General features: G+C 39.5%; 1 protein-coding gene across 2 annotated transcripts in view; it reads left to right on the plus strand.

Moving 5' to 3' along the window:
• The window catches only part of LOC306840404 (leucine-rich repeat and fibronectin type-III domain-containing protein 2), an 82,820-nt gene that overhangs the window by 55,523 nt on the left and 5,233 nt on the right, over window positions 1-22,064 (plus strand). For both annotated transcript variants that reach the window (XM_079369662.1, XM_079369663.1), the window contains one exon: window positions 18,278-19,674. In XM_079369662.1, coding sequence (XP_079225788.1) covers window positions 18,299-19,674 — 1,376 coding nt within the window. In that variant the 5' untranslated portion in view covers window positions 18,278-18,298. The remainder of the gene's footprint in view (window positions 1-18,277; window positions 19,675-22,064) is intronic.

The following is a 22,064-nucleotide window of genomic DNA, read 5'->3' on the forward strand; positions in this document are numbered from 1 at the left end:
TGACAGAACACACTCCACACTCTCACACTCCTCTTGACTTTTATGTTTCAATCAATGGACTCCTGGACTGGGTGTCTTTGGCCTGTACAGCCATCCTGATGTCCAAGTCAAGTTGCTGTAAGAGTTTTTAAACTATTTATCAAAGGTTAAACAGAATTGTGTATGTTTTGTTTAATCAACCTATATCTGTGACATAGCATTGATGGAATGTACTATGCATGTTCTACGTTCTATGCATGTTCAAATATAATAAACACAAAGTCCATCTATACAATTCTGAAATGACAATGAAAAGACATTAGTATAACGTCACTGAGAAGAAATAAAGTTTAAAACTGAAATACATACTTAACTATAATGCCTACTCTGTAGTTCAAAACGCACGCCTCTGTCGCCTGTTTCTCATCTCTGCTTAGATCCATTCATCTCTAACACACACAAGTCTCTAAGAAAACTGTCCATAGCTAACTTATACAGTATTACTATGACATTTTTTTCAGACTATTGTGAGTTTTACAACGTAAGAAGTGTTCCAAGTGCAAAATACATGCAACCCATTAGACTAGTGCACATGATTTTGGTGTTTTGAGAGTGTGTTTTAAAAATGATCAAAGAAAGACAGAAATGACCAAAATGATTTGTTTGGCGATTACAATGTTTAGATATGTCTGAATGATAGTCTGAAAGGCTTTCAAAAGTCTACAGCGCCTCACATGAAAAGACATAATTTCCCCAGACTCAAATATTTGCAAAGATGGGATTTTGTATGTCCACTATTTAAAATGCCACGTCTAGATTTACTATCTGGCTGCCAATGGAAATCCATAAGAAGACAAGAATACGAAGCAGAAATAAAAGCATACTTGACAAGGCTGCTCTTGTTTGTTCATTATTGGCATTGTCTGTGTTGATTAAGGCTTGATTAGCATGGTTAGCTCGCAGACTACTAGCAGGACTTCTCCATCCTCCCTTCTTGTTTCTACACATTTGACACTTCATAGAAGTTACCACCTACTGAGCTTTGACTGTGTCATATTACCAACAGTAGGCCTCCAACTATGGTGTTTAATTCTCTCATAATCTCCATGTTTTGATCAGCCTGGTTTGCAACTTCCTGTGTGGTGCTAGAGAGGGTAGGAATGGGTTGTTGACAATGTGCTTGTCATGGAACTTAACAATTTGTCAGAGCCAAGACTACTACTATTCTGGATAATACTGATTGTTGAATTTATTGGAACGTTAGAACTAGAAAAGACTACATAAGCTCGGACTGAGTTTTGTGACAACCCCTCACTGAACAATGTAGATGATGGTATATGGTGATGGTGATGGTGGATATGCTACTCTAGCCAAACACTTGTTTGATTCTAACATCCAATAGAAGAAGCAAGATCAAGAAGCGTCTGTGACAAGAGAAGACTTGCCAGTAAGCATAGGGAGCCCTACTCATCATTTGTAATTGATACAACATTTGGGGCTCATCTCAAGCTCTGTAATGTCTTAAAGGAAGAGGGAATTACTTGAGAAACGAGGGGAATAAACACTGTGGGTTCCGTCACAGAGTGGCGATACTCGAAACAGAATGAGCTCTACTGCTGAGCTTACGTCTGCAGCTTCAGTGCACTAAAGAGGTTCAGCGTTTTCATTATATATTACCAGCTGCCTTTGTAGTACCGGCCTCTGCTGATGAGAGATCTTTTCTTCTCTTTGGGCCAGTTACACGACAAAGAGGAGGCATCAGCATCTGCTCTGTGCCAGCAATATTTAATGCACGGAATATGCAGCAAAGTGCATTTCACATCAAAGGGGAGCATTCAGTATCTCCCAATCACTGCCCACTTCAATCAAACATCACTTTGACTTCTTTTATTATCACCATTTCTAAAACTAATTAAAAGGGAGCCTTATCAGGCTTTGAAAGCAAATCACGTATTGAGTAGGAAACAAAAGTTAATCCTATTATTATAACCGGGATATTGGCTGACGGAATCACATGCAGATTATTTTGATTTGATTTCAATCTGCTCGAGCAGCTCATCTTCACACTAATTCAAACATACCACATTGTGTCCACAAGGGAAACTTCACATCAGACAAGTTTCTGTTTGACAAAAAGCTGGCTGACAGCCCGCTGATTGGTTTCATGCCCTTCATATTCTCATCTCTTTGTGTATCCCTGTTGCGGGCATATTTCTCCTCAATGACTTCTTCCTGTCAGCCATTTTGTGAACACAGCAGCTCACTGTATACCACGGGCCCTATTTCAAAGCAAGCCGCTTGTCTCTTTTCCAAGAGGCTTAAGCTCTTTAGCACCTGCAGTATGAATTATATAACAGTCCCCCATATGGACAGAGTCCTGCATATAAACATTGCACATCTTGCTCGTATGAGCGTTTGCGCAGAGCAAATGGAGACTCATTACCTGCTATGATTTCTGACACCGCCTCTGTTAGCTTTCTCTCACTCTGTGGACACACCTGGAGTTAAATTCCTATTTGCTCACAGTTTTAGGTGTTTGTTATATCAGTCTTGGGAGTGGCAGATGGATGAGGTTTATTGCCTAAGAGTTTAAACGTTGGGTAAAGTTTGAAATGCAGATGGCTGGTTTATTTTTCTCGTCCAAACACTTTGCCTGGACTTTAAAGGCTCAATTATATTTGTTAGGGCAGAACACTGACCTAATAAGAATAAGAGATACAATCTTCACTTTTACTTGTTTTCATTTCCAGGAGTTTTGCTGTTCAGTGTCAATATTTGTTTTTCTTTGTCACCATTCACCAATGGTGCTACACCAAAAAGGGCTTAAAAGACACCGAAGAAACTCACACAAGTTAAAACCTGTGTCCATTGTAGCGCTGCTTGCACATATTTTTAGCTTTTCAAGTCACATATAGAGGTATTGTTATTTAATTTATTAATTTCTTTTGTTACCAGCTATCAAATACTCAAAGTATCTTTAAACACCCAACTGTAACGAAGTCAAAAACAAATGGACATGACGTCCAATGTGAAACATATCAGAGTTTCTTGTTTCAGTGGTCACAACCTGCAGTCTCAGGGGGTCTTGAATCTTTGTCTCCTCTGAGGTTGTCTGAATTAAATTGGCACCTAACTACAATAATAATATCACACTCACAGGGTGGTTTATTCAAAGCTCAGTGGATAAAATGGTTTGAAAAATTAAATGGTTCTGCACTAAAAAATATTAGTCAGCCACACCTCTAATTCAGGTGCTCAGGAAAAAATACAAATTTCTGCCTCGCCTGTCTGCTCCGGTGCGTGACGGCTTCACAGCACGGACAGCACAGCCGGTCAGCTGTAGTGCCGAGACAATAATTAAACAGTCAAGACAGTAGAGAAGACAATGTATGTGGAATAAAACTTTATATAATCATTATCAACACATAAATGCATATACGTTTTTTTTTTCGTTTTTTTCTGAACCGTCAACATGGGTTGTTTTTTTTTTTAAATAAACTGGATGTTTTAATATTGTATTGGTGTCTGCCTTCCTTCCAGCTTGTTTTTTTCTGTGCTGAATTGATGCTGAATAGGAAGCATCATGTTATAAGGCATCCAGACTATTCATCATTCAGTCCTAATCTCCATTGTTTTTCCATGTGTCTTAAAAAAACAGACCCCTCCAACAGCAACATAAAGCCCCCTTTGTCCCCTTTGTTACATGCTAGAATTAAGTTTTCATACATGGCTCAGTGCCTTTCATGGCGTCTTCTTATATCTTCTGTCGTTTTCTGTCTTTTTCCCAAAATCAAATGTTCTGCTCACACACTCTGCTAGCTCTCTGCGGTTTGTTTGGAGGATGACTGGTTGCTGGTAATCAGCTTTCACTGGCAGCCTGAAAAAGAAGTTAAGGCAGTGAGCAGCTGCCAGCCTCCATGTGTGTACCAGTGTGTACGCTTGTGCGCCTGTCAAGTGTGTGTACATCTGAATGTCACCACAGATAGTTGTCTTGATGTCGAGCACATAAGAAAGTGAGACAAAATTGAATTTTGGGGCTGTCAACCGGCTCACTTTCAGCAGTCAGAATCTAATCACAGATGGCTTGATCAGACTGTGCATCTCGCTGTGGTAAAAAGGTTTGTCTGCCTTCCTCATATGAAATTTAGAAAGCTTCCACCCACAGTGAAAGACTGCCTGTAGGCTTTTGCATTCACTGAGTGCATGGCTGGTTTTGCCGCCAGGCCTATGCTGTACACTGGAGCTGTAACAAGGGTGATGGATGGAGCTTGCTACTCACAAGTGATTTGCATCATCTTCACTGTTGCCACAAAGCTGCCATGGGAACCATCGAGAAACACATTTTTCTCCTTTTTCACGGTAACAGATCAAACCCTGACAGAAGCCATCTAAAGTTGTTTCTCCTTTCTTTCGTCTTTAGCCTCTCAGGCATGGTGGCGAGGAAGAAAAAAAAAGATTGGTCTTTGACGCTACCGATCTACTTTTTTTTTTTTTTTCACAGCCTCCCTCTGCCCCAATCGACCCTCCTCCGCACAGTGATCCACTTTTCCTTCTGAATGTTCCCAGGCTACATGTCTCTCCCTCTTTCCTCTACTGTATCTCACTCATCCTGCGCCCTCCCTTCCCAAAGCGATGGCTTCGTATTGCGTTGCACCTTCAGGCAGTGTGTGGGATGGTGTTGTGGGTTGGCATCTGGCAGACTCTGATAAGAGAGTGAGTGAGCTGGTGATATTCCTTCTGAGATTTATTTTTTTTTTGGTGGGGGGGTTCCAGGGAGACCAATGGGAAAGGCTTATTACTGTGTCTGAAGGACCTTGAAGATAAAGTACTATGCAATCAACTTGGACCACAAAGTGAACACAGTAAACGCTTGTGCCCTGTGGTAGAAAGTGTCTTGTAAGGATATGTCATTATTTGCTCTTTTGTGATGATGTTCCTTACGTGCTGCACCAAATCTTTAATCTGCATAAACAGATTTGTTATGACTACTTGGCAGCAGCTGGACAAGCTGAAAACACATCTTATGACTCAGAGCATCATGGATTTAGCATGTTAACAAACCCCTGCCTTTTTACTTATCCTAAAGAGAGGGGGGAATGCATAATCATTCAGAGTATCATGAACTGTTCAGAGCAAATGCTCTTTTTGTTTTTGCTGCAGACACAAAGTGACTTGTGTCTTTACCTAAAAGTCATATGTGTCTATGAGACATGGTTTGATGACATAAAAAGATAGAACAAGTTTTAAAGCTGCAAAAGGAGTGTTAACTGTATGGACTGTATGGTCTGCCAATAAAAAGTGAAACCCTTTCGCAAATAAAAACAAAATTGGATCCATTGGTGGAGCATCTGGTTAGTTTGTGTTGATTTCCAACTAACTTGTGAAACTTTTTTTTATTTACTCTTAGTTTACTATTAAGAACACCAAGTCAGTCAACCAAACCACAAACAAAAACAGTTGATGTGGTCCAACACCTTCTGTATCCTCAAAAGGGCAGCTTATATGCTCAGAAAATTCCCCAATAAGACGGTGCATTGTGTGGTGCTGTGCGGCGTGATGCAATCCCGATACATTACAATACTGTGTAGCACGTGACTTGACTTTATGGTACATTTTAATGCGATGATGGACGATATGGTACTTGATGATACGGTACGATACTTGATGAAACAAAATAATACTATGAATAATACTACACATCATGATGTGATATTATGTGATACGACATTATTATGTGTCACGATGCAATATATGTCATGATAACAAAAAAATGCAATACAATATACTAAATTGTCCATGTAGGGTAATTTGACTTGGGCTCATTATAGGGATCATCTCTTTAATGTAGCAATCATTTTGCACGTACCAGTGTGATTTGCATTTTGAGTTAACGTTTTTTGTGCAGCCATTAAAACCAGTCTTGCAGCTGCAGACTGCTGTGCAGTCATCGACATTTAACTCGTCTTTTTTTTTTTCTATGAAGACATGCGAGCGTTCGGGAATTTTCATTCTGTGCAAATGTGTCTCCAGTGAAATAGTTAGACGTGTCTAATTGCTCTAAAACCCACATTGCGCCTCACATGAGGAATGTGATGCATCATGTGCCACAGACTGATGGTGCCATTGTTAGTAGTGGTATCAGACAACAGTGCCAGACTGGCTGGCTACATTGCTTCTATTCTGTGGCTTCATCGGCCATTCAAATCTGTCCCAATATCCCTTTTCAAGAGACTGTAACATTTTATGAGGTTGTCTCTAGAGGAGTGAGTGGTTAGTATAGTATGTATTTATCAATATCAATATCAAATACCTAAATGCAAAGGATTGACATTTGTTTAACACTGATGCAGGGATATTGTGATTTCTTGTTTTGAGCCGAAGAGAAGGTCCAGTGTTCACATGTACTCTTAAATTGCCCTTTGGATCACACAAAAAGATTTCCAAGGGTACAATCACTCTCACACCGCACAGGAAAATCCGGCAAGATAATCTTTGGAACATTCACATGATCTGAGCTCTGATAAAACATTCACTTGAGTAGTAAAAGAGTAGAATAGAGAGTTTAGTAAGAGTCATTTGGATGTAGCTGTTTAGCGTATCATGACCTTTGGCTTTTCATAAGTTGTTATCACTCTATCAAATACAGTATCAGCTCATGAGTGCATTTCCTGGATGTTTATCTTTCTCAAATCCCCAGGGCTCATATTCTTCATTCTCCTGTTAGACATGAGATCAAACGCATCATAAATCACACAAGAATACATCAAAACACACACACACACACACACACACACACACACACACACACACACACACACACACACACACACACACACACACACACACACACACACACACACACACACACACACACACACACACACACACACACACACACACACACACACACACACACACACACACACACACACACACACACACACACACACACACACACACACACACACACACACACACACACACACACACACACACACACACACACACACAACCCTGGGTATCTCAGCCTTTGCTCCATCTCATGCTTGAAAGGTTCTGAGGCTCTGACCGGAAAGTTCAGCACTCAGGGCGATGGATGTGATATGCCAGGCAAAGAGCCAACCAAATACTAAATGAATAAGAGACAAAAGTGAGATTGTTTGACTGGATAAAAAAGCAATGAAGCATGAGGCTTAGCCAGTGAATTGTCAATTACCCATTTACGTCTGATATAGTGCTAAACCTGTGACTAGCTTCTGGAGGTGTTGGGGGCTGTTATGTGATGGAACAGAAGCACATTCACCTCTAAAACTATATTTGTGATCATCTTTAAACTGGATCTGTGTGGGAGCTGGGACAAACTTTACAGCCATCTGACTCATCCCTGCATATTTATTTGGTGTTTTACTGAAAGCAGGTATCTGCATCTCTGCAGCTGACGTTTTAGAGCTTTATACGGTCAAATATGCTCATTTCTGGTTTTCAGGCTATTGGACTGCTATAAAAATCGTGTTTTCAGGTTGATCAAATAACAATTTTGAGCCTGTCAGCCAAGAATGTGTCAACAATTAAAAAAAAGCTCTTGTTAAGAAGAACTGGAATGGACCAGAGCTGCTTCTGTCCCTGCTCTGGTTGTACTTTGTGATGCCCTAAAAAGTTAGGAAAGAGTTTGTTTAATGAGTGTCAACACCAAAAATAAGCCTTGAACACGTGGGCCAATGAAGTAAGCCGCTCTGACAGCTTGTTCTCGAGTCAACTCTACTCGTTAGAGCTGTGAGTTTCTCAAAATTGAACCTCTGGTTCACACTTTGAGAAAGAAGTGAATACAACTTTTCTGTTTACTCATATGGGGACATTTCCTTTTAGACTATTCACCTCACAACAACTATTTAAAGCTGCTCATGAGGAACTTTCATTTTGTGTCAATTTTGGACAAGGTGATCCGTCTGATTTCTTTGATTCGTCTTTTAGTGATAAAGTAGTTCAAAACTAGGTTTAAAACTAAAAATACTTATTTCTATTAACAGTTAAATATCACTTGCACACACCAACCACCGGCCACCAGCGTCTTGGGTTTGGGTCAGGCTGGTGGCATGTTTCCTGCATTTCATTCCCGGCACTCTGGATGGGTTTTTTTGGCTTAGATGTGCAACATTTCAATGGCAAATTTTTCTGCAGTAAAGTATCACATCTTTAGCCAATAGCAGGTAGAATAGCATCTAGTATTACAGCATTATAAGGCAAAGTGCAGATAGTTTACACAACCTGTATAATCATTCCAAGCAGTAGCAAAGAAAATAAAACCCTTAAAGCCTGATACTCCATCTGCATGATCTACATTTTAATCATGGCTTCTGGCACATCTTGACTATCCCTGACGATCAACTGCAACCTGCTCGTATGGTTCAGCTTACCTCGTTTTGCACAAGGCTTGTATCAGTGCAGCCCAGACATAACATCATCACTGTGGAGCTTTGCCATTATCTTTTTATTTTATTTTGCTAAGTCATGTGTATTAATTAGCTTTGGTTGGTGCTGGTGCCTCACAGCTCACAGGAGGTTCCTGGTCCGAATCCCCATCGGACAGGAGCCTGTCTATGTGGAATTTGCTTGTTCTCCCTGTGCACGCGTGGGTTCTCTCCAGCCTCCTCCCCAGTCCAAAGACAGGCTTGGTAGGTTCATTGGTGACTCTAAAAGTGCCCATAGGTGTGCATGTGAGTGTAGCTGGTTGTCTGTCTCTATATGTCTGCATTGTGACTGACAGTAGCAAACAGTCCAGGGTGTGCCCCGCCTCTTGTCCAATGACAGCTGGGATTGGCTCCTGCCCCCCTTCACCCTGAACATGAATTGCAGTGTAAAGAATGGATGGATGGGATGTATCTTAATTTCTCCTCTAAATGATATTACTTTTAATTTCCAATTCTTTACTTTCACATAAAGGTCGCCGAGTCACTCCCCTGACCATAAGACTTTCATTTTCCACGGCTTAACAAAACAGCTCCATGTCATTCCAGAAACATATTGATAAGAAGCACTGAGAACAAAACAAGCATAATATTATGCCAGGCAAAATAACGAAGATAAATAGACACAGTCTAATACGATAAAGGTTAATTAGGTCGGTGATGGTTAAAAGAAAATCCAAACAAAAAACTATTTCATTTATTAGCTGTTGGCCTCGAGCAGCATCAATTAATTTGATCCTGTTTAGGAGTCCTCCCTCCTGTGCTGGCATTCATTATTGTTAGTGTTGGATTTTTTATCTAATACCAAACAGAGCTGTGAAGTGCAGTTCAATTAATCTGCGTGTGTGTGACAATGTGTGTCTGCAGTCTGATGTGGGAGGCATGTATGTAATTAGCACCAGACAAAAGGTAAACTAGAGAAATGAAGAGGGTGCACAGTCTTAATATGGCTGACCTTTTACCAGCATGACAGCTTGTTAAAGCAGCAGCTGGCTCATTTAGATCTAGACAAGATGAAGAAAGAAGTCTAGGGTACACGGGCCATGTATTTCGAAAGGGATCGAATTGATCAGATATAATTAACATATTTTCTGTTCTGAAATGTGTATTTCAAAAAAGTCTTAAAGAATTTTGACTCTGAATATTAACATCTGTTAATCTGATTTTACAAATTTCCATTTTTGATTCAAAAGAATTTCATTGTATTTGTAAAATTTCGTCGTATATTCTCAACGAGGAGGGGTAGTGACCAAGTGCCACATGCAGCTACTGCTAACAGTAGGATGTAGAAGGAGCCACGTTTCCTTGGACTTTGAATTTTTGTAAATAGATGCACCTAAACATGCACAAGACACCTGGAAAATTCACTAAAAAGCTTATAAAACCAGAAAAAGCAGAATATGAGACCTTGAAAGAGTGTCCAGGACACTCTTGAAAAAGAGATTTTTAATCTCAGTGAGATTTCTTTCCTGGTTAAATAAAGGTTAAATAAAACATAAAAAGGCAAGCATTTCTCTTTTTTTTTTCTTTTTTTTTTTTTAAGGAAAATGCTGTGAACCTTCGCATTAATGAGAAGAAAGGCAGCTACTTGCAACACATGGGCGGTTTTTCAAAAGTGAAGCATCTTGTGCGGTGCAGGATGAACAATAGTGTGATGTCAATCCGCCCCTGATCAGCTCTACCCCACTGGGTCTGTCGAGCTGCTGGATTCATTTCTGTCACTTTGCCACTTTGAGTTTCATTAGCTGGTCATTTGGTGCCTGCAGTTTTGATGTTATGTTGATAAACTGATGTGATTTACGATTAGGATTGTGTTTTATTTTGAAATTCACCTGATGCTCTATATCTTCCTGCATGTGTCTGAGTTCCTGCCTGGGACAATCTGCTCTGTTTACTTTGATATGTGCTGGCAGTGGGATCCATCCAAAACAGACTGGGCACCTGTCTGAAGAGGAGCAGAGCAGAGTGTTAGTACTGAAACACACCTGAGATGGACAGCATCATGTGCTGAGAATAAAATACTATCGACAAGATAAGTAGTTAGTATTTGAGCAATGGCAAGGAAACAGGGAAAAACCTTGAGCGGAACTAGACATGTTAAACAGCTATCTGACTTGACTAGATGGACTCAGAATGGAGGGTACAGGGAGACATGGAAAGAAAAAAAATAGATAGAGATGATTCATGAAATTTCAAATTAATATGACACAGCCTGTTGCCTTTTGTATATTCTTGCAAAAATATAAAAAGCTATACCTACATTTGGGCACAGAGGCTGCCCTACAACATACTCCTCTCAGTCTTTTTTTCTCATCAGATCCAATATCTGGGATATATGATTCAACTCGACTGACTTGGCCAGTGTTTTAAGTACTGCACACTACATACATACACTCAGTGAGATTATTTTATCTGCACTGAGAAAAGTGAGATAACATTAGATTTCTATGGATCTTTGTGACCCAGTGTAAACATGGTCTGTCATCTTTCCTCTCGTACCAAGCAAATGTTTTAATATTGAAAAGATGCTGGCGCACAGCAGCCTGTGCAGACACTGCAGACAAATAGATATAACACTAAAATGAGATCTGAGACGAGTAAACACAGACAATCCCCTTCTGAAATGAGGAGACTCAAATATCCATGTGAAGGATTAAACCAGGCAGGCTTGAAAAGAAAAGGGAAAACATCCTCTGGCGATCTGTAAGTTTACTTTATTAACTAAAGTTAGGAGTGTTAAGCAACAGTGGGTGATGCAAATGACAGGTGCATGTTTGTGTTCTGAAAGTAACAGAAGACGGTTTAGGGTTTTAAATAAAGTCTGCAGCACTTAAAGCAGTTGTGTTGACATTGAATTCAGAGAGGCATCAAAGATACTAAAAACAATGGTAATCAAGGTCTCTTTCCTAATAATATAACTCCCCTTAGATGCTCTGAATTTGTTTTGACCAGAGAAGGTAGGTGGGTTTAAGGCATGCACACTCAGCTTTTTTGGATGCCCCTTGTTTTGCCTGGCAAACCAACAGGTTTTGCCGTAATGGAAGCGGGCAAGTGAACTGGTTCACATAAAACTGAATCTACGAGACCTAAAAAGCCTCAGCATGTTTCTAATGAGCTCCACAATCAGAGACATTATAGAACTAGGATACAAATTGGAGATTTCCTTTTGAAAAAGGAGAGAGGAGGAGAGATTGGAATGTAGTAAGGTTTAAAGGACAATGAGCTGGCTAAATGTTAAAAAAAAACATACAGACTCAAATATAATATGTCATGGAGGATACCTGGAGTCAGATTTTAACTGGAAATTCTACCAAACAGTACGCACTGCTCTTTAGCAAAGTTTACTTGCTAAAAAGGGCATGCACAATCTTAATCGCACCTTGCAGAGCTCCACTCACTGCAGAGGCTATGAGACTCTTTAAGACAAAGTGTATTTACCAGTGAGATCAAGGTGGATTTACACAGTTTTCAAAGGTCTTAAGAAGATTTTTGTGAGCATGCATGATGGTTAAAACATTCTGGACATTGTGGCTCTTTCAGTTATATTACATCATACGCAGACCAAGGGTGCATTTGAAAAAAATACTGTTGGACTCAAACCAAAGTCATAGAAAGACAAAGGCAAAGTCAAGAAGCATGAAAATAAATCGCACCCACCAACTCTTTAGAGCTAACATGCCTTAAGTTCCATTGAAGCTCAATAGACTGGAAAAGTGATGATGCAAACTATGCCATGGTTGGTTGATTTTGACTTAACTACTGTTATGTTTCATCGATCTAATCAGCGGTTTTGATAAATGAATTGTTCATTCACTTAATATTTACAAGAGCACTGAAAAACATGATTAGATTACTGAGAAAGTTCTCTACGTAATGATGTTTAATGTCTCCGACAATCACTGCAGTCTCATTTAGCCACTTGTTAGCAACCGCCATTTTAAGTATACGTAAAAACTATAAAAGTGGGGGTCTTAGCTAATGTAGTTTATCTCGTCTAACAAAAGGTCAACATCTTTTGAGCTTGTGTTAACTTCAGACTTTATTTCATGCTTCTAACCACAAACCCATTCAAAGTCCCCCATTTAGAGTTTAGAACCCATGGCGCTAAAATGCTAACTTGGTTGCTAATGCTAGGTTTTAGGACTCGTTCCTGTGCCAGTCTATAAACATAAGGGCACACAAACATCAATGTAACAGACAGGTGGTCCTTTTTTTCAGTCTTTGTTTTTAAGTAAACTTCAGGGTTATAGAGCTAAATATCAAACAAACAATTACCTTCATCTGACATAATTTTGCCCTGACATATCTTGGTAACACAACCGAGAGGCTTCCACCATGCTTATGAGGCTTTACTAGATAATTGTTATGTCCCCCAACATGGTACCTCCCATTCTTACCCTGCTTTACTCTGAGTTTGTCTTCAGGGAATATAACCAGACTCTTTCAAACTCTCTGAAACATTGCAGGTTGCTTATACTGTGTCTGTTTGAGCAAACTTTTGCAGCATTATCCTATAGGCTCTATGGAGATTTAGATGTTTATCTGTTTCCAAAAAGCCCTTTTTTTCAGAGCAGCTTGTCTAAACAGGTATCAGACAGACAAGCTCCCAGTTGGTTAATGCAATCCTCAATAGTTGGCTGTCACTGTTCAAGAAAGGTAGAACCATTTGAAAAAAAAAGTTATTTCCAATCCAGTAGATGCAGACAAGTCTTTGCAATATGTGTTTGCGAGTGTGATTGAACTGAAAGATTATTTTGGTGATTATCCAGAGAAGCGTCAGCTTTCAGCAATGATGTGCTGCCTCCATTTTCCACTCTGATAATCTCAATCTTTTGTCAAGATATTAAATTATATTGGCATATTTACAAATCCTGTGAGCGATTTTGCATTTTGTTTATTTTTTCATGTAACTTCCCAAAGATGCAAGATGCAAGACGCCAGATTGTAGATTTAGCATTTTCAAAGTGAAAGAAGTGTTAGGTTGTCAGTGTAAAGTTCCAACGGGGCATCTTTCTACATGCCTTCTGCTCCAAATAGCAGCAAGAGATAAACGTTGTCACAGTTTGGGGCGTCAACATGACATCAGTAGATTGTACAGAGCAGGCTCAGGTTTACTCAGCTGTCATCCGATGACACTTATTTATTTATTTTATTTTTTTTATCAAAGCTGAGCAGCAGAAAGAGAGACAAAAGAAGTAATGCTGCTGAGTCCAGCTCTCTCAGCTCAGTGCTCACTGCAGGAGGCAGTAGTAGTATGTTGGAAGAAGTACTGAACACTGCTGACAAGTGCAAATAACACTGAGGCGAAGAGGCCAGAGCACAGTTAGCAGGACCAGTACTGGGTCTTCTTTGTGACTTTCCTCTCACTATAAAAAGAAAAGGGAAATGTTTTTGTAATGATGGAATTTGTAAGGTTTGGGACCAAACAAATCCATGTGGTCGCAGCATGGCTATTTCAATTACAAGCCTTGGACTGATGGGTAGAGGGTGTTTGGCACAAAGGGAAGATGAGCGTCCTCTCCCTCAGGGCCAACAATACCTACAGTACTCTTGGATTTTCTCCAAACAGATGGCCACACAGCTGTGCAGGCATGTTCATGTGAAGGTTACCCTTGTTCAACAAAGTCCTTCTCCCAAAACACACTTGTTTTTCTCCTTCTCTAACTGCAACGCCTGCCTATTGTAATTGTTTCATTAAGTGTCCCTTGTGGTACGTCCCACTATCTCAAGCAATGGGGTTATGAGATTGGCAGGTTAAAGAATCTCAAGAGAGGATATCCTGGTACAGCAGCAACACAAAGAAAATATATGCAAGAAGGTCAATGAAATAAATATGATTTCTAAACAAATACTGTATATCAGGATAGTCAGCAGAGGACACTATCTGCTCTTGTTCAACCTCAAGACCTTGAGGTTTAAAATGCTTTTTGCGTTAAGGCACGGGTGTTGAGTGAAGGTGAGCAGAATACCAACATGTTTCATAATGTTAAATAGGGCTACGTAGAAAAGCTCCTAACACCAAAAACATACTAATAGTGTACTCTGGAGAGCACATTCACAGTCCCAATCACCCAAATGAGTGCAAGAATCAGAGAACATCAAGGTGCAGTGGTGCTTTAAGGATTACGGCTTATGATAAACACATTACAGTTAGCTGTAATGACCCAACATGTCAAACTCGTGAATAAAAACATTTACCCAGAGGCCAAACGACAAGCAAGAGACAAAATTGGAAATTAGCACAAGCTATACTGTAGCCTACTCTTTATGAAGCACATCAGTTTCATGCTTTGTATGGAAACTATGTGAAATTGCATTGTCCCTAATCAGGGAAATACATTTAAAAAAATGGATTGTCTGTAGATGCTGGATGCAGGTCTGTTCATTCAAATAGATTTTAAATTGTTATGCTATAAATGTAGTTGTTTGATTTGGTGTCTTTAAAATCATGTTTTAATATTTTATTTTAAAAGAATCAAAAATGTGTTTTAATAATTTACATGTTTTATAACTCACAACTTAAAAATCAAAAAAGTATAACACTTGATGATATTGTCCGTTTTTATTTTTGGAGAATTACATTCTAAAAAAATAATCTAGTAGACACAGCACAGCAACACTTCAACTGTATATTCCAGACAAGAGCTGAGAAGTCAAGTGAGCCGACAGTAGAGGAAAAGAAGTCTGAAACTGGTATAAAACCATCGTGTATAGAAACAATCAAATATGCACAATGAATTTCATGGTTCTATATGTCATCACCACTAATACACTTTGGAACTGGTTCGAATATGTTCACATTGGCATTTGAGGAGCATCTTTGGTGTTTTTATTAAATTGTGGGTGTTTTTGTAGCCTCAGTAAAGGCCATACATGAATGGATGTGGAGCTGAAACATCCTCCGTGGTTCTCGTCTCTTGAGGCGTGACACCCCACTATCCCTTAAAGGTCAACTCAGCCTCTACATGGACTGGTTTTCTCCGCCCAGTAAGGACAATGTTCCACAAATGGTTTAATGGGAAAATGGTCCAAGATTGGAATTTATTCAGAACAAGCCTTCCGTTAACATTTCCACACATTTTTGCAAGTTCCCAGTTTTATTAATGCTTACCCACCATAATAATTCCTCTCAGGGGAAAGTAAGACAGACACAAATGGCCTTTAGTTGTTTCTAGATGCTGTCCATTAAATTGAGTTCATGAAAGAAACTTTCATTACTACTCTCACCATGAGGCCCACTGGGCATTAGCTACAGAGCCCTGAGCAGTCGACTTCAAGTCTGCCATTATTTGGCTTGAATAAAAAACCCTCATTCCACATGTAAGTGCAGAGAGAAAAGGTTCTTCTTTCGTATGAATACTGCATCACAGCTTGACTTATTTTCTTTCACAAAGTCAAAGTGAAGCCGAAGCCCTTTACACACTGGAATCCCACAACAGCACCTTAAGAAAGCCATGCCATCATCACACTTTAGTACTTACACATTGCTGTAATGGTATGTGAATTCACATTGTAGTGGAGTGTTACGGAAGTGGGGGAGGAACAACATTTTACACATAATCCTGTTCCACCTTGCAAGCTCTGACATACCACATTGCAACCGATGTCCCTCTATCACACCTCGGTTATTTACCTTTGTCAGAACCACCGCCGCACCAATCTGCCTCCACAATGAAAGATTTATGTACATTGGTAATTTTATGCAGTGATGTATCCCAAATAGTTTCTCCAGATGGAGTCAATGTAACACAGAGAATTGATGTGATTTGTTTCAAATGTTGTAACATGTCTTGAAATAGTGTATGAAGCTTGGAGTCCGACTTTCCTTATGGTTGCTGCGTACTGCCATTCCATATTGAGCTTACAAGCCAGATTCCTTTTTTCCCTTCTCAATTATTAATTGAGATATTATATGTTGAAAAGGGACAAGAAGCTTCAGTATGCACTAATTAATAGTTGTAGAGGAGATGGAAAAATCTTTCAGGTCTAAGTCTGTAGAAAGCAAGTTTTCTTCAGTCCATTTAGAGGTTTTACATCTGTAATTTTGTAATTGTAGCAAGCCCAGTATTAGCTATGTTTTTCAAACTTAAGATATACAGACAGTGTATATACAGATATGTTTCCCGACCATATCACATTTCATTTCTATTTACATTACACTATGTTCCTATGCTATTATCGCATGTCTCAATATCTCATTATTATTATCAATTACAGTTGCCATCAGTTCATAATTTCTTTTTTGCTATTCTACAGTTTAGTGGTCATGAATCATGGTGGATCACTTGTTTATTACACATGTGTTACATTTAACAATGTTTAATTTAAAAAGTGCCTTTCTATGGACACTTTGTATTGAATTTTTTCCATATTTAAAGGCTTAAAACTAGGAAAGTTCTTTCAAAAACACAATGTTCATAACAAATCAGCCTTGAAATGGGATCAATTTCTCTTTATTTCTTTAAGTGCCATTTTCCCCCCAATTATTAGTAAATTTCCTCAGGTAAAACTATTTCATTGCAGCCTCTTTAAACTACTCCCCCATTTTTTTCAGCCTGCCTTTTATTGTCATTATCTTTTTGTAGCACACAAGCCAGATGCAGTGGCTCTTCACGATATAATTACAGAACAGCACTGAAAGGAGAGGGGTTATTTATGCACATTGCCTCTCGTTGCCTCTTATTGCAAAGTGTGCTCTACACGTTAAGGGGTGTTATAGGGTGGTAAAAGATAAAGAGTCCTCATGCTGTAAGCAGCATATCAAAGACATATGATAATGAAGGATAGCATTACAAATCAGTCCCTCCCTGTAGATAAAGTGAGAAGCATGAAGACTACAAGGCAGAGATTTCCATTTGAAAACACTGCTTTCCAAAAAAAAAAAAGAAAGATGATTGGAATTTTTTTTTTTTTTATGTTTGAATATTAGGAATTAATAATACAAATGTCTTGGGGAATTAAAAGCTTGTTGGATGAAGCCATGTGTGGCCATCCATTCGAAGGAGTCAGCCAGGTGTGAAGGCTGCAAAGATCTTCATAGATCTGTGCGGATTTCATTAGCCAACTTTGACGACTAACACCTGCGACTTGTGAAATATGTGTTTTTTTGGGTTTTTTTTCCCAAACCATACTTAAAACCTTTTCTTCAACCAGTGCAGGTATGGAAAAGGGAGCAATAATGAAAGGAAATGATAGAGATACAGATGGAGACCGCTGTTGTTCTTCCTATAAATTATATACCTTATCCAATATGTACTATACATGCTACCTTCAGTTGAATTACTTTCCAGTGCATCCATAAAACGAGATCTGTAATGACAGCTTACTATATAAGCATGTGCGTCATTAAAAATAGCTTCTTAGCACAGTTTAATCCGGGCTTCATGGAGAAAATCCTCATGTGATTTCTCCCACCTTCTTTGCATTGCAAAATACATGCATGTGAATATAATAAGGGAGATTTTTAATGGGAAAAATCTTCAAGGATGACAATCAGACAAGTTCATCAAATGAGCAAATTTGGCCTACATTGTCCGAGGCCAAGGGGGAATTAAATCATGCCAGTGTTAATGGATGCTCCTCCACATTATACTGTTTTTTAGGGATGTGCTGAAAATTTGTGGAACATTTTCTTTGGATGGGATATGAACCTTCACAAAGTGTTTGCAATTTCCATATGTTAAAGCTAGAGATTAAAGCACTACAATGATTATGTATTGTATGCAATTTAACGTTTTGTGGAAACCAAGGGTATGATAAATTGGAATACCAAGTTTCAACTGATCATTAATTTGAATTATAACTGGTGGTATTTTTTTGTGTTTGTTTTTCAGGTCCCCATTGTATGAACTAACATGGACAAAGTGGTCATCAGTCTCCTGCTTCTGGGAACCACAGTTACAATGGTCCATGCATGTCCCAAATACTGTGTCTGTCAGAACCTCTCAGAGTCTCTAGGGACTCTGTGCCCTTCCAAGGGCCTGCTCTTTGTCCCACCCGACATCGACCGACGAACTGTGGAGCTGCGTCTGGGAGGCAACTTTATCCTCAAGATCTCCACTCAGGACTTCGCCAACATGACGGGCCTTGTAGATCTCACCTTGTCCCGCAACACCATCAGCGCCATCCAGCCTTTTTCTTTCATTGACTTGGAGACCCTGAGATCACTGCACCTTGACAGCAACCGGTTGACTGAGCTTGGACCTGATGACCTTCGAGGGCTGATCAATCTGCAGCACCTCATCCTCAACAACAATCAACTGAATCGAATCAACAAAGTAGCCTTTGACGACATGTTACAGACGTTGGAGGACCTAGATTTGTCATATAACAACTTACGCAGTGTGCCTTGGGAAGCTGTCCGTAAGATGGTTAACCTCCATCAGATGAGTTTGGATCACAACCTAATCGCCTTCATTGCAGAGGGAACTTTTACAGATTTGGAAAAACTTGCCCGTTTGGACCTCACCTCTAACCGTCTGCAGAAGCTCCCTCCAGATCCCATCTTTGGGCGCTCACAGAGTAATGTAGTTTTGAGCACTCCTTATGCTCCTCCACTCTCTCTTAGCTTTGGTGGTAATCCTTTGCACTGCAACTGTGAAGTGCTTTGGCTCCGAAGGCTGGAGCGTGAGGATGATATGGAAACCTGTGCTTCTCCTGCCAGTCTAAAAGGCCGCTACTTTTGGTCTGTTCGTGAAGAAGAGTTTGTTTGTGAGCCCCCTTTAATCACTCAACATACAAACAAGTTACTTGTACTGGAAGGCCAAACAGCTAGCTTGCGTTGCAAAGCAGTTGGTGATCCAATGCCGATGGTGCACTGGGTTACTCCTGATGACCGTTTGATCAGCAACTCCTCCCGAGCTACAGTATATGAGAATGGAACTTTGGACATTACAATAACCACATCTAAGGATTATGGTACCTTTACTTGCATAGCTGCTAATGCTGCTGGGGAATCTACAGCCTCCATAGAGCTGTCAATCATCCAACTTCCACATCTGGGAAATGGTACAAACCGTACCACACAGTCCAAATCAGGGCTTTCGGACATAACCAGCTCTACCAAAATTAGTAAAGGGGAGCCTAAACCTCTGCCAGAGAAGGTGGTGTCTGTATCAGAGGTGTCTGCTGTCTCTGCGCTGGTTAAGTGGACCGTTAGTAAATCAACTCCAAAGGTCAAAATGTATCAGCTTCAGTACAATTGTTCTGAGGATGAGGTCCTCATTTACAGGTAAGAATGATTAATGAATCTTTATTGAATCCAAATAAGAGTCTAGACCTTTATGGGTCATATTGTTCAATTAAGCCTGAAGTGTAATCTGTAGCTTCAAATACTCGCTGCTCAGCTTCCTGCTAATTGTTTTCAGGTTGAGCACTCGAGACAGTCAATTTCTCTAAAGTGTTACTCAGAGATCAACATTCATTTTCCTTAATCCTTCTGGAGATTTTTTTCTCCCCTGGCAGTATAATTGCTTTCACCAAAAGAATGAAAACTATGTGCACTTTTTTTTATTAGGAAAAGTGAAACCAAGTAAGAAATCCTTACACTGACGTAATAAGAAATTTAAAAAAGGTTTATTTTTAAATGTATCCTTCCTAAGCTGCTCAAGTCAATAAAGTGTAAGCTACAGTATGAGACTTCAGCTGGAGATCTGTGGCTCTGTGAAATCAATTCCCCATATCATATGAGACAGTTAAAGTACTGACATTCAATCACAAGACAAGACAAGAACGTTGCTTTTAAGCATTGAATCAATATATTAAACAGGACAAAATATACTACATTTAACTTTTACTTTAAAGTCATCATGGAAAGACACATTTTAAAAGGAATGCTGTTACACATTTTCAAACATTTATCTCAAACATTACATCAGGCTGCTAGCACCATGGACTCCAAAAGCTCAGTGCACTAAAACACACCCATCGACCTACATGGAAGACAGTAGTTACACAATTAGGGAAAATTGGTAGAGTGGCTTGCATTGGATATTATTTACAGCACTATAGTGTCAAAGTCTGGCTTCTTCCACCACAAACAACACGGTTAAATCCTGTTGGAAAAAACCAAACAAATGCCATAGTTGTATAAAATATGTTGCTGCAATGAAAAGTAATTGACAAATATGGTAAGGCAAAAGCCTCGTTATCAACTGGGAATATGAGATTAAAACAGTTCATTTTGGCCAAGGTCAGATAACACCGCAATAGAACACAATCATTAATTGCTAGCTAACAAGGTTTCTCTGTTATAGTTCCCATATTATGTTTGTTCTGGTTTTATATGCTCTTTAGTGTGTTTTCCAGCTGTCTTATGCAGGATTAGGCACGTCTATGTGCACAAATTTATAGTCCACGGAAACGCGTCTTGTCCTACGTCCCCATGTTAGCTGTTGCAGTAGCTGCATGTAACACTCGATCCCTAGCCCCACCTGAATATTATTTGCCAGTGTGATATCAATGATCCAAGCCCATTGGCTCGTTGTAGCAAAACCAAGCTTGTGCTGCACGCCCATGTGACATTTGTGCTGATTGACTGACCAGTTACAACAGAGCAGTACAGCCACAATACAGCAGTTTGTCTTACAGAGAAAAGAGAAGAATCAAAATATTCGGAACATCTTTTATCCAAGTGATGTAAACAAAGGTGACCCGTTTGAATGTTCTCTCAGTGGCTGTTTTAGAGGTTTCTCTAATGTCTACAAAATTGCGAACATCACTCTGATATGTCCTTTCTTAAATACATTTCATCAGTCATTCATCGACTTGTAGCAGTTAATCCCTGGAAATGAATTATTTTAATTACATTCCTGATTTTGCTATGAGCCCAGAACCATTACTATAAACCAATATAATGCCTTTGTGATTGTCTTGACACCTTTAAGACATCAATTACCTGCAAAATGTTTTATCCCCATCGTATTTTTACTTTCTAATTTGGCTAATAACCTTTTTTTTACCCTTGTTAAAGGAATGTATGAACCTTAATTAGTGCACAGAGAATATAGATAATATAGAGCAGAAAAATTACCCAAAGCAATATATGTATGAGCGGTTATATAATTACTCGTGTGCAGTCATTTTGCACGTCAGAAGAAAATTAGGAGCTGAAAGGGAGAGATAACGGGTAAAGTGAGGCCTACTACTGCTTTTGAATGAATATTGATATGACTTCATTGCTTCCACATGCACATCTACTGTGTTCCTTCGGCTGGCTGACACAGTTTCTTGAATCTTGCACTCACACAATGGCATGATTAAAAATCAATCAGAGCCATAAAAAAAAATGTGTGAGTTCTCTCTCAAACATGCGACTCAACGCAGCTTCTTCCCAATTATATAAAAATGCAATTAATGATGAATAATGTGACCACACCCTCACTATAGTGTTGGGGATCCATGGTGGAGAGTCACCAGGGGGATTAAAGCTGTGGAAGCATAAACTCTAGGAAAAAAGAGAGCCAACAATGCATGGATCACTGAGTAATCTATTTATATTACAACTTCATGAGTAGGGCTAAGAGTCCTAAAGGGCTGTTTTCTGCCCACATGCTACACCACTTGCAACATCAATTGATTGTTACGCCTTTTTTATGGCTTGTGCCTTCAGGGATTACCACT

The sequence above is a fragment of the Symphodus melops genome, assembly GCF_947650265.1.
Source record: "Symphodus melops genome assembly, chromosome: 19".
Taxonomy (NCBI): domain Eukaryota; kingdom Metazoa; phylum Chordata; class Actinopteri; order Labriformes; family Labridae; genus Symphodus; species Symphodus melops.